Here is a 13,692-nt window from a genome sequence, read left to right as displayed (position 1 = left end):
TATTTCTTGTCTTTTTGAGAATAACCATTCTCAGAGGTGTGAGCTGATACTTCATTGTGGTTTATGATTTGCATTTCCCTGATGATTAGTGATGCTGAGCATCTTTTCACATACCTGTTGGCCTTCTGCACGTCTTCTTTAGGAAAAAAAAGTCTATTTAGATCCTCTGCCCATTTTTTAAATTTGATTTTTGCTACTGAGTTGTATAACTTCATATATTTTGGATATTAACCCCTCATCAGATATATGATTTGCAAATATTTTCTCCCACTCAGTAGACTGCCATAACTATTTTAAAATGAGACTTCTGTAAAAGCATCATGAGAAGTTTAAAATGTTTATGCAAACTAATTTAATTTATTCAACAACAGTGGAGCTTCTAGATTCTAGAGGATAATGGCAGCCACCAGAATCTGAATTTCCCCACCTGGCCACTCAAAAAAAAACCCTAAACTTAAGATCAAGAAGGAGCATAAACAAAAGCACACATGATCCATGCTTTCACATCACTAAGAGACAGAGAATATCCAGACTTCAAATTATCTATTAGTAGAAAAATAAACAAATTCCAACAAAGTTCTTGCTTTTGCTACAAGGTGTATCTACCCCTATATAGGTAGGGGGTGAAGTTTAAAAGACTAAAAGAAGGAAGTAGGGTATGCAGATGAAGCACAGACAAAATCTTTCCCAGAAAGAGGAAGTACAACACTAAGTACTAAAACAGTGAACACAGGTCTGGGACTTAGAAGTTCACTGCACTGGCTACAAGGAAAGAATTTAATATTCAGTGGGTTAATGACAGTTCCAATACCATTCAATGATGAAAGAATAGTCTTTTTCAATAAGTGGTGCTGAGACAACAGGATAGCCACATGAAAAGAATAAAGTTCAATCTTTCCCTCACACTAAATATAAAAATTAACTCAAAATGGATCAAAGATCTAAACACTAGGGCTAAAATCATAAAACTCATAGAAGAAAATATTGGGGTAAATCTTCATGACCTTGGATTTGGCAATGGATCCTACATATGACACCAAAAGCATGAACAATAAGAGAAAAAAACAGATAAATTGGGTCTCATCAAAATTAAACACTTTTGTGCTTCAAAGGACATTATCAAGAAAGAGAAAAGATAACTCACAGAATGAGAGAAAATAATTTGTAAGTCATATATCTGAAGAAGGAATTCTATCTAGAATAAAGAATTCTTACAATTCAATGTGAAAGAACAAATAACCCAATTTTAAAATGTTCAAAGGATCTGAACAGACATATCTCCAAAGAAGATATACAAATAGCCAATAAGCATATGAAAAGATGCTAGATATCATTATTCATCAGGGAAATACAAATTAAAAACCCAGTGAGATACCATTTCATATCTACTAGTATGGCTATAATCAAAAAGTCAGATAATAACAAGTGTTGACAAGAATGTTAAATTAGAACCCTATGTACTGCACGTAGGAACATAAAATGGTACAGCCACTTTGAAAAACAGTCTGGCAGTTCCTCAAGTGGCTAAACATATCAAAGGCCCCAGCAATTGTATTCATATGTGTATACCCAAGAGAAATGAAAACACATGTCCACACAAAAACTTGTATACGAATGTTCACAGCATTATTAAAAATATCCCCAAAGTGGAAACAACCCAAATGACCACCCATTGATGAACAGATACACAAAATGTGGTATATATCCATACAATGGAATATTATTAGGCCATAAAAAAAGAATGAAGTAGAATGAAGAATTGATCCGTGCTATTACAGAGATGAACCTTGAAAACATTATGCTAAGTGAAAGAACTCAGTCACAAAAGATGACACATTGTATGATTCTATTTAACGTGCAGAATAGGAAAATCTACAAGATAGAAAGTAGATTAGCAGGTGCTGTCGCTGATGGGTTAGGGGAATAGAAAGGCAAAACAGGCTATCTTTTTGAGGTAACAAAAGTATTAAATTGACCATGGTAATGGCTGTACATATCTGTAAATATGCTAAAAAACCATTGATTTGTACAATTTAAATGAGCAAATTACATAGTGTGGAATTAGATTTTAGTAAAGCTATTTTTTAAAAAATGTAGTGGGACCAGATGTGGCAAGCACAAGAAGCACTTGTTTCATACAAGCAGGGAAAGGACAGTGCCTCTTGATACGGCAATGAAGGAAAAGAAGGAAGAAAAGTAAGGATCCTACAGAAACAAAACAGCAATAAGATATGCCAACTCCCCCCCCATTTCCCACCACTATTACCAACATCATCATCCATTAAAGAAACTGCAAGTCACTACACTGACAGAAGGTGCTCTTGAACTGTGGCCACAAAATGCCTAAAAATAGGAAAAAGAAAAAGAAAAACCAACTCCAGTCAAAGCTACTGTAAAAAGAGAACAATACGCAAATCAAAGCAATTCAGCTGATTAAACATACAATATTTAAAACTATATTCTAAGAAAACTTAACAGGAAGTAAGTAAAATTATTACCAGAAACAATCAACTTCCAAGATACATACTAATAAAACTATCAGACTTTAAAAGCAAGGAATAAAATTCTCAGCATTTCAAAGCAAAAAAAATCAAATTACCTAATAAGGATTAAAAAAAAAGCAGGCAACTATCAGGTTTCTTAAGAGCAATATTCAAAGCAAAGCAACTATGAAGCAGCATTTTCAAGAAATTCAAAGAAAGAAAGTACAAGTTAACAATAAAAAGGAGCAATGATACACCCAACAACATGAACAAATCTCAAGAATACTAATCTCAGTGAAAGAAGCCAGACTAGGAGATTTTACACTATTTGATTCCATCTATAACAAACTCTAGAAAAGTCAAAATCATAGTGGCAGACGGCTGATCTGCAGTTGCTAGGGGTTGAGCTAATTCCTGTTCTATATCATTAGGGTTGTGGTTACACAACTGTATCTGTTAGTCAAAATTTTCAAATTGTAATCTTAAAATTAGGAATTTTTATGTAAATTATACCTCAATAAAGCTGAGTTTTTAAAAGTGTAAGCCAGGGATTTTACACCCAGCCAAAACTGTCCTCCAAATAATAAGGTTATAGAAAAAAAGTCTTGAATGTGCAAGAACTTCGGGAATGCTGCACACACAAGCCCTTCCTGAGGAATCTTCTAGAAGATGTACTTCATCTAACTAAGAGATGATCAGGGATACATTAGAAAAGGACACATATCCAACCTTAGAGCAAAGACTAAAAGGATGGATTGGTCTGCCTTCAGCAAGAATCCTGTCAAGCTAGTTTAGCCAGAATCCCCCATAACCTCTGATGTTTCCTCTTAGTAATTTTCTACCCACTGACCCCCACCCTGCTCCTAGGCTATGAATCCCCACTTGTCCATTCTGTATTGGAAACTGAGTTCAGTTAAAACTGAGGTCTCTCTTCCTCTATTGCAATAGCTTCTGAATATAATCTGTTTTTAACTAATTTTTTAAAAGACCAAAAGGGTAAAGACATGAGTTGAATAAAAAAACTTAAATGCTGTATATGTTCTGACAAAGTAGAAAGAATGCAACTAAAAACAATGGGAAGAGGAAAAAGAGGGAAAAGTAGAATTAGATCATTGACTGTGGACAGGAGGAATCAAAGGATACCATTTAATACTGACCAGACAGTAAACAGTTTAAAAATGGTGGTTTAAAGACACTATAAAAGGTATAAACACAAACTCTTCAAATAACAAAAGAATACTTATAAAACAATGCATGCCAACTAAAGAAATATTGTAAATAGTTACAGACTGGCCGACAAACATATCATCTTTCCATTTAAAAATATTATAAGTTTTGGATGAATTAACCCAAATAGAAAGTATTATCTCTACACAAATAAGCTTAGGCAAACTACCTGTAAAGGTTATTAAAACAGTAAAAGTATTTTTTCAAATGTTTTAAAAGCAGAGTAATAATAATAGATATATAATTTCCTAAATATTTATCATGTGCCAGACAAAATTCTAAGCACATTACATGACATACACTATCTCTTCTGAGATATAAACTTAGGAACTATGAAACAATCTTAAATTGTCTCTAACAATCCTATAAAGTAAGCACTATTATGACTCCATTTTACAAATAATAAAATTGAGTGTAGAAAGACTAAGTAGTTCAAGATCACAGAGCAAATAAGGGGTAGGGCCATTCAAATTGAGATGTTAGATTCCTGCTGACCACTTCACTGTACCGCTACTACCGTATTAAAATAGCTTAGTGACTTCTACTAATTCATTTCCCAAAATAATTCTTGAGTGGTTCATTTGCCCTGTATTCAATTCAAATTCCAGAGGGGTGATTCGTAGACTCTCATGGTCATAAGGGGCCTGAGAAGCCATCAAGTCTCACTTCTTCATAAATAGGTACCATGATCTCTACTTGAAAAGTTGCATTAATGTGGAACAGCCCTTTCCAGATTCAGACCACACTAATTATCAGAACACTTCCCTGTATTAAGAGGAAATCTCCCTCTTTATAATTCACTTACATAAACCCTTAGGCCTAGATACTCTCTTAAATAACAAAAAAAATACTGAATTTTCTATCTAACCAACACTGTTTACACATCTGAACATATCATGACCACTTCAAGTCTTATCTTTTTCATGTTAAACAACCTCACTCAATACTTCAATTACTGTCATATATTCACTTACTCATTCTTCTCTAGATGTATACTTAAAGTGTGACACTTAAAATTAAACGTGTGGTTTATAAGCACATTAAAAAAATCAAGTAAATTAAAGAGATTACTTCCCTTAAGCTAGATAATATACATCTTTCAAACTCATGTCAGTTTCTCTGGCTGCTTTCTTACTCTGTAGAGGCATACAGAATTTATTAAAAACCCTAAATTGTTTTAAAAGCATGTCACCAGCCATTAATTAAAAAGCTGAATACATCAAGGCTCAGGATAAAGCTTTATTAAACCATTACTGGGCAGTTTCCAAAATTTTCACCCCAAGGTTTTTATTATTTGCTTTTGCCCAGGATTCTATATTTTGAAAGATGCATAAAGCAAGATACATTTACTAAGTTATTAAATAATTTTTCCATTTTTGGTAAGCTGACATATACAACTGCCAGTGCCCTGAAATATTTCTAGCAAACTGCAAAGTAATTTAACGTTTCACTTTGAGTGTATAGCCTAATTATGAGTAAACATGCAATTACCATTAGGCTTTCTGAATTAGTGAACAGCTTTAGAACCACCCATACTTAATTTTCATGCACCCTAAGGACCAGGGACCCTAATTAAATAATTATAATAATGGCTAATGTTGATCTAAATATGCAATTGATCCAAATGAGAAGTTAGTAGAATTCAAAAAGGAGAATGCAATTGAAACCAAGCTGTAAATCAAATAATAAAAAGCTTGAAAAATTACAGCCACATTAAGAAGGAATCTGCTTCTCTTCTCAGACTTAAGGAGTGGGGAAGGGTGAAGAGGGAGATAAATTACAGGAAAAAAAAATACTATACAAGAGTCATGATTTACCCTAAGAAAACTAAACTGTGGCATTAATTGACGAAGTGTAAAACAAGGAAAAACATTTGACTATTCCTCTTCAATAGTAGAGAGGTCTGTGATATTAGAAACAAAGAACAGAGAATAAACTCATGGCACACTGCACAGCTCAGCAAAGTGTTAACTCAGTCATTAATGCTTGTAATGATGGTTACTAATCTTCAACACTTAAAAATAAACATAGTGCAGATTTATTTACTGCCCAGAACAAAACAAAATATTACCAACTTTGACAATGTAAAAGAGCAGCTAATAAGTTGCAAAATGAGTATCCTTTCTGACAAAGTGGAAGGGTTAAGGGATACTGTCAGTTTATAAATTGTGGAACAAGAAATTGAGGTTAAAGTATATTACTTAAAGTTAAAAAGGTAACCACAAAAGAGGAAGCAAAAATTGCAATATAACCATATGTGGGGAGGGGGGTAAGTTTATAGGGTGTAAATACTCATCCATCTTGGCAGATGATGATGTCTAAAGTTGATAAAACAAGAAACAGCAGTTTAAGCATATGATTTAGAGACATGAAGACAGTCACCAGAAGGACCAAATACATAGTTAAAAGTGGTTCACTCTAAGCAGTCTGGGAGTGGGGAGGAAGAGGGCTAGCAATTACTATTTTTCATTATAAGCCCTTCGGTACTATTTTATCTTTTAACCATGTATATATATTATTTAGCTAAAAATTAATCTTAATTCTCCTAACGTTACTACCACAGGTTGATAATATTTATATAGATGTATAAATACAATGTGTGTTTGCTCTAATAAGATGTAACATGTGGCAGGGACTCTTTTTCTTTCACAATGATAGAATTTTAATTGGATGCATTATCTAGGCTCTCCGTAGTTATGCACAGTCTTACAATTAAGTTCTTGTCAATGAGAACATAGGCAGAAATTATGTATGCAACTGCCGGATCATGCTCTTAAACTGATGTGGGTTTCCCCCTTGCCCCATTTTCCTCCCCACCAGCTAGAATATGGAAGTGTTGAGAACTTTAGGGAACACAACAAGAAAGAAGGAGCCCAGGTCTTAAACACCATGGAATTACCATATTAGCTCCGAACTGTTTATATGTGGATTGTTATGAGAGGCAGAAACTTTGATTTTGTTTAGGCCATTGTTATTTTGGTCTTTATTATAGCAGCCGAACGGGTACCCTAAAACACAAGGTATATGAAGAGTAAAGTGAGATCAGTCTGAAGAACAGGATTGGAGTTGGAGCACAGGAACAGGTTGCAGAAGACCCTTAAAAGGCCTGAAAGCTAAGCAAGAAGTGTTTATACTTGATACAGTAAGCAACAGAAGTCTGGGCAGAAAAGTGACATAACAGAAAGCAGTACACTAGGACAATCGGTGTAAAGTATAGAATGAATGTGAGAGGACAGAAATTGAAAGTATGATGACCAATCAGACACTTGGAGGCACATCACTCCAAGTTAAAACTAAACCTACGCCAGGACAGTATTGATGAAAATACAATGAAAGAAGGGACTACAAAAGGCATTTGTAATAACTATTGAATTAATTTGGACAGAATTAATTAATTCTGTGAGAATCAATGACTATTCCAAGATTTTTGATCTGGAAAATAGAAGAACAGAATCCTGGCAGAAACGGAAAAAGAAGAATGTCTGTGTTGGTATGAAGCACTGAAAACACAGGTAAGAAAATAAACTGCAGATGGATTTCAAGTCATACAGAAACTTTCTCTAAGTTTCTGTAAGTAACTTGTTACAAAGTTACATCTCAATAAAAGAAATGTTACATTATTATATTATTGTTTTATGACTTGAACAGTTTTTAATCATCTATTCCCTATTTCTTCTCGACTAACAAAATGTTGAAGTAAACAGTAAGAAATGAACAAAATGATCATCTTTCACTTCCCATCTAGAACGATTAGGTGTGATAAGAGGTAAGTAGAGCTTGAGACACTTTTGGTACAGAAAGTCTGAAAGGGATTCGTTTTAAATTCACACTGTAATCACAGAATTTTAAGTGATGGCAAGTTATGATAAAGCCTATCATCCAAGTACCAGAAATTATTCAAAATACATCTTTCTCTAGACCATTGTCACTCTTAATAGATACATAAAGTCAAGTGTTTTGACACTATTTCCCAAAGGAGGATGCTCCTGGGACTCCTCAGATCTCTGACAAACTAAAATGTTATGCAAAACTCTAAAATATAGGTAATCAAATGTTAATTTCTGTGGCTCTCTTCTAAAACACAAACACACACACCTCACCGGTGACTTCACGCAATCTAGGATGCAATTAAAATTACAGAATCTTGGATTTGAAAGGGTCCTCAGAGATCTAGTACATAGTAAAAGCTGAGGACAAACTTCTTCCACAATATCCCTTATGGTGAAATAGTCAACCATTCTTTGCTTCAATACATCCAATGACAGAAAACAATACTTTTCAAAGCTAATTTTTTCACTGTTAGGGCAGCTTTGTGAATAATTCCTTATAATAAGCCAAAATTTTTTTCTCCCATTGTCCTGGTCTGACCCTCTACTAAATGACATTTCTTCAAATATTTATATATTATTCCTCTCCTTAGCTTTCTCATTGCTAAATCAAACAACCTTTATCTCATCAAATCATCACATAAAATGCTGTTGCTCTTGTCATCTTGATCACCCTTTTCTGATAATCTTCAGTTTCTTACTACTACTCTTAAAGCACGTTGGCCAGAACTAAATGCAATACTAATAAAAACATGTGGAACAGTACAATGGAACTAAGACCTCATTAAGTAGACTGTAATACAACCTAGCATCTAGATCTAGTGCTGTCCAATAGAATTTATGATGGTGGAAATGTTCTATATCTACCCTGTGCAACAGGTTAGCCACTAGCCTCAGGTGGCTACTGAGCTCTTGAACTGTGGTTAGTATGAATGAGTGGCTGAATTTTTTATTTCAGTTAGTTTAAATTTAAGTAGATACATTTATATTAAATCACCCCCATCATAGCTATTAAATCTTATTCAATGCACTGTAAATTTACTTACAAGTATGTACCCGGAAGACTGACTAGATGTAAGTTAAAATGAGGATGTATTCTTCTGGATTCTAAATGAGGTCCACTTCTGCTTCTTTGTTTTTATGAGGGGGGAGGTAATTGGGTTTATTTATTTATTTATATTTGGAGGAGGTACTGGGGATTGAACACAGGACCTCATGATGCTGAGCATGCGCTCCACCACTTGAGCTATACCCTCCCTGCCTAAATGAGGTCCAAATTTCTGAAAACAGTCTCTTAGGATTTTATCACCTGGTTATATTTGGCCCACAAATGCACATGATAAAACTAATGGAATATTCTCTTTTCCACTAGTCATGCTACAAGTGGCTAAGAACTGACATTCTAAATAGAATGACAAAATAATTTCAACTTATTTGCAGAAATAAGGATATAAAAATTATAAATTATCATTATTCTTACAAATTAAAGTGCCTACCAAGGATCTTCACTTCAATATCTTATAAGCAACTCAAACCAAACGTTCCCCCAAATAAACTCCTGCTCTCCCACACATCCTTACGTTCCCCACCTCCCCCAAAATCCCTGCTGCTCACTCATCTATTATTTCATACTCAGAAAATGGCAAATCATTGACATTGCCCAGGTCTAAAACCTTGGTGTCATATCCTTGACTCCAATCTTTCTCCCACACCCCAAATCCACACCTAGTACATTCTGTTCTCTCTGTCTCAAATGCCTGTCCCCCAGTTCTATCTGAATGGCTTGTATTTCTTCCCGGTCACCAAATCTTTATTCAAATGACACCCTAGTGAGGCCTTCTTCTGCAAACCTACCACCCTACACTCCCCATCCTTCTTCTCTACCACTTATCATGTGATTTATATTTTATTTATCTGCTCCCATTAGAAGTAAGCTACAAGAGAGAATAGATGTTTGTTTTTCACGGCTCAGTCTCCAGCGCCTGGCATATAGACAACAGCCAAATATCAGCTGACTAATTCTACAAACTATATATATATTATACATGCAAAATGACACAATCAAGAATGCAAAGGAAATATAAGTAGAAATAACTGATGCATTAGGGTAGCGACTGAATTTTTTTTCACAAATAAAAATACGTAAAAGAACAATTGTTAGCATTGTTTTAAGAGGCCAATACAGCATTTGAAGTCTGTTAAGAGTTAACCTTCCACAAACCCTTTGGTTTAGACATCCCTGCTCTAGGATACAGCCTTTCTCAACCTCATCCACTCTTGTCCACTTCTTGTCCTAACTTTACCATGGCATGAAATTATCCCAATAAAAGTAGAAAATAAATCCTAATATAAACATTGCTTGAATTGTCATATTCCCTGGATTAAGCACTCACAGTTGTCTTAAGTTAATTTGTTTCATGAGCACATTATCAGTCTATAACTATAAAATAACTATATTTTTCATTTCTATAGACCTATACTGTCCAACATGTGGCTAATGGTTAAAGTTAATTGAAATAACACAAAAATCTAATTCCTCTTAACACAACATTGTAAAATGATTATAACTCAATAAAAAATGTTTAAAAAAATCTAATTCCTCAGTTGTACTAACCACATTTCAAATACTCCATGCCCCACGTAGTAGTGGCTACCATGCTGAACAGCATTGATACAGATATTACAGAAAGCTCTGCTGGGCAGGACTGCTATAGACTTTTTTCCTAAAATTTTATTTTAAAGTGATTCAGCTGAAACACTGGTAGGGTTTAACCTTGTGATTTTCAGTTCTCTATAGTAGTGATTCTCAAAGTGTGGTCCTTGGACCGGCAGCAGCACATTATTGTTGGAAATACAAATTCTTAAGAGCCCCAGCAAAATATCTTAATTTGTTTTAACAAGTTCTCCAGGTGATTCAGGAGATTGTGAAGAATGTTCAAGTTTTAGACCACTGTTCTCAGTTACTTAAGAGCAGTTATCATCAAAGTATAAACTAAGACATATTATGAGATGTACCATTACAGTCTAAAAAAATCAATAAATGATATATCAACTATGAAATCATAAACAATTATATTTTTGTCTTAAAAAACCAAGTAGATATTTTAAAAAAAATTATAACAGTATTAAAATGAAACCAATCATGAACTTTTTTCATTAAAAAAATTAAAACTGTAATTTGCTTTTCTTTCAGTTTGCAGATCCCTTTTCACTTCAATATCAGCATAATCATGTTTTAATCTTTTTCTATAGAATCAGTTAGAAGCCTTTAAGTTAGGAAGAATACATAAAGGCAGAATAATCAGTAAAGAGTGAAAATTTTTCAATTTGTGCTAACTGAAATTTTCAAATGAGCAAACATTATTTTTACAATAAATTAATAAATAAAATGAAATCTATTAGCTAGAATTAATTCAGCAAAGTGTTGAAACAAAAGTTGCAAGAGTGTTACAAAAGAGGCTAAACAATTTATTTACTCTCACTTCCTCTTATTTCCTCTTACCAGTCATAGACCTAGTATAAAACTAAACTGTGCACTATCAACACCCATGTATGTTAAATATTTCTCATTAAATTTTCTGATTAAAAAAATCCTTAGATATTTCAGCTAAGAATAGTAATGCAATACATTAAAGTGATTATAAAACCACTGGGAGAAGATCTAGTCTTGGCTTACTACAAATTCGACCCAAAAAGGAGAGACTTTAAGAGCCCGATTGATTACAAATTTCTGCTACAGCCAAGTGTCTACTGTGATAACCTACCAGTGGAAAATTACTTAATCACAATTCAAGTACAGAATATTTCAGGTGTGTATCCTGCAACAGCAGGCACTAGATCATTTCAAAAATTTTTATACAAATATTTATAATATATTGAGCTTATGTGCAATCCGTGGGAACCTAAGTCACGATAATATTGTCTCAGCACATAAACTTCCACTTTCAAATATTCTTCCATAAAATGAATACTGGCAATGCTTGACAGAATTTTAAAATCTAAACATTCTTCATTACTAAACATTAAGGACACAATTTGCAAGTTTTAAATATTGTTTTGAAAAAAAGTCAAATGATGAATATTAAGTATTAACCATGTACCAGACAATGCTATTTACTTCTCTCACTAATCTTGATATTCCTAGCACAGATCCAAACATATAATACACATTTAATAGGCATTTATGAAAAAAGGAATGATTTTTAAGTTTTGAGAGGATTCAAAAAAAAGTCCCAGGCCTCAAGGAGGTTACAAATCGAATTAGGAAACATGACAAACACATGAAAAGCTAAATAATCTATAACAATTAAAAATGTCACATGGCAGGGTATTATTATTTGCAAAGTCAGTGGCAAATAAGAGAGCTATAAATTCTGACCAGAGTGAAATTATTACGGACTGCGGTCCTTCTGGTCTCCCGACTAGACGACAACACTGTATTTCGATTTAAAAAAAGAAAGTGACACAGCACTCGTCCCACCCTAAAATTATCATCAGAGGAAGGAATACAATAACTAAAGTGAATGGTGTAAAGAAACTTCCATACAAGGCTTTTAAAGCATATGGTAGCCCTGAAAAAAGAACATTCCACACACAAAATCGTTTGCTGGATCCCAAGACCTGTAAAGGCTCCTGAAATACAAGTCTCTCAGGAACAGCATCCCCTGATTATTTCTTCCTCCGCCCCCCGTGAAGCTTTCCACTGGACAGCCGCCCCAGAAATTTCTCTCAGCATCCGCAACAATACTCTCATCTCCCTCTCCCTCCCCTCGCCAGTATCAGACGGTGGCATCTCCCGCCAGAGGAAAAAACGGAGGGCGGGGGAGGCAGAATAGGGGAGAAAGCTTGCAGCTCGGTCGATTAAGACAGAGGAGGAGGTGAAAAGACGCGGGGGTCGAGGGTGGGGTCCCCTCAGCTACAGCCCAGACTCAAGGAGGCCCGGCCAACATCCCACCTCCAGGGCACTCCCCTCGCCCGCTGTACCCGGACGAGCAGGCGGCGGACTCAACTGACAGTCCCACAACCTGTGCCGCGCCCCCTCCCCCAGGCCCGCGGGGAAACGCCTGCCCCTGCCCCACCAGCAGCGGCCCCTGGCTCCTTCTCCCCAGTTCCCTTCCACATCGCCGATGAGTGACAGGTCCCGGGGGAGGCGATCGCAAGCGCACACCGTTCAGAACCGCTGGTGCAACCCTGCGCCGACGCCCTCCGGCAGGCACGGGGTGGGTAGACAGAATGTTCCGGGCGGCCCAGGGGGACCCGGTCCAGGCCTGGCCTTTCCCAGTGGCCCCACACCGGGCGGGGGTGGCACTTACTGCGGAGGTTGTGGATTAGCTCCGAGTGGCTGGCGCCGCCGGATTTCCAGGCCATCGCTAAGCACACCCGGAGCAGGTACAGAACCACCTTCAGCGCGGCGACGGTGCCTAACAGCTTCCCCAAGAGTGAGACCACCTCCCACACGGTCACCGCCCCGCTCGCGTCCCCGTTGTAGCCGCCGCTGTGACTGCCGTCGCCGCCGCTACCGCCACTGCGCGCTCCCGGCATTCCCCGCGGCACGCATGCGCTCTGTGACGCCGCGCGGCCTCGGGTGCGGTCGGGTGGGGCCGGAGGCGGCGGTGGCCGCGTGCCCGCCGCCTGCGCGGGGGACCTCTGCGGCTCCCTGACACTAGCGGGTTGGCCTCGCTGAGTCAGCGCCACTGCCGCTGCTGCGTGGCCTTTCTGAGTCCTCGGGCTGCGCAACGCCTCCTTGCTGGGTTTGGCCTGCGGCAGGCGGAGTGGGCCCCCGCGCGGTCGGTCGCGTGTTTCGCTGAGGTTCTGATTACCCAGCGCGGTGCCGGCATGGAAGGGCCGATCTGGTTCCGCCGCTGCCGGTGGCTCCACAGTCGCCGCTGGGTCAGCTGTTGGGAGCGGCGGGGGTGCTCCTATAGCTGTCCAGATTGTTAGACGGTGGGCTTCCTCCGTCCTGCTTCACCCAACCCAGTTGACTAATATTTAGGTCGGTTAGAGTCAGAACTCCGCGTGGTGGAGCCTAAGCCGGAGGGCAAGTGCCCTCTAATGCGAGTACTCTAGCCTCTGGCTTGTGACAAGTACATCAGTGGTTAGCAGAGACTTTGGGACCCCGGTTTGTTCTAAAACACAAAATCAGAGTGGCTGAATAC

General features: G+C 37.4%; 1 protein-coding gene across 4 annotated transcripts in view; it reads right to left on the bottom strand.

The window, feature by feature from the left end:
- The window catches only part of PCMT1 (protein-L-isoaspartate (D-aspartate) O-methyltransferase), a 43,713-nt gene extending 30,464 nt beyond the window's left edge, over nt 1-13,249 (bottom strand). For 2 of the 4 annotated variants that reach the window (XR_004322056.1, XM_006185449.2), the window contains exon 1: nt 12,850-13,096. Coding sequence is in view for 2 of the 4 variants with exons in the window: in XM_006185449.2 (XP_006185511.2) it covers nt 12,850-13,078 (229 nt within the window). In the remaining 2 variants the exon portion in view is untranslated. Of the gene's footprint in view, nt 1-12,849 lie in introns of all 4 variants that reach the window. The other 2 variants (XR_001366123.2, XM_006185450.2) reach the window with 2 other exon arrangements.
- Between the last annotated feature and the right edge of the window lie 443 nt (nt 13,250-13,692).

Source organism: Camelus ferus, chromosome 8 (assembly GCF_009834535.1).
Source record: "Camelus ferus isolate YT-003-E chromosome 8, BCGSAC_Cfer_1.0, whole genome shotgun sequence".
Lineage (NCBI taxonomy): Eukaryota > Metazoa > Chordata > Mammalia > Artiodactyla > Camelidae > Camelus > Camelus ferus.
Note: the sequence above shows the minus strand (reverse complement) of the source record. Positions and strands in the feature narration are given on the sequence as shown.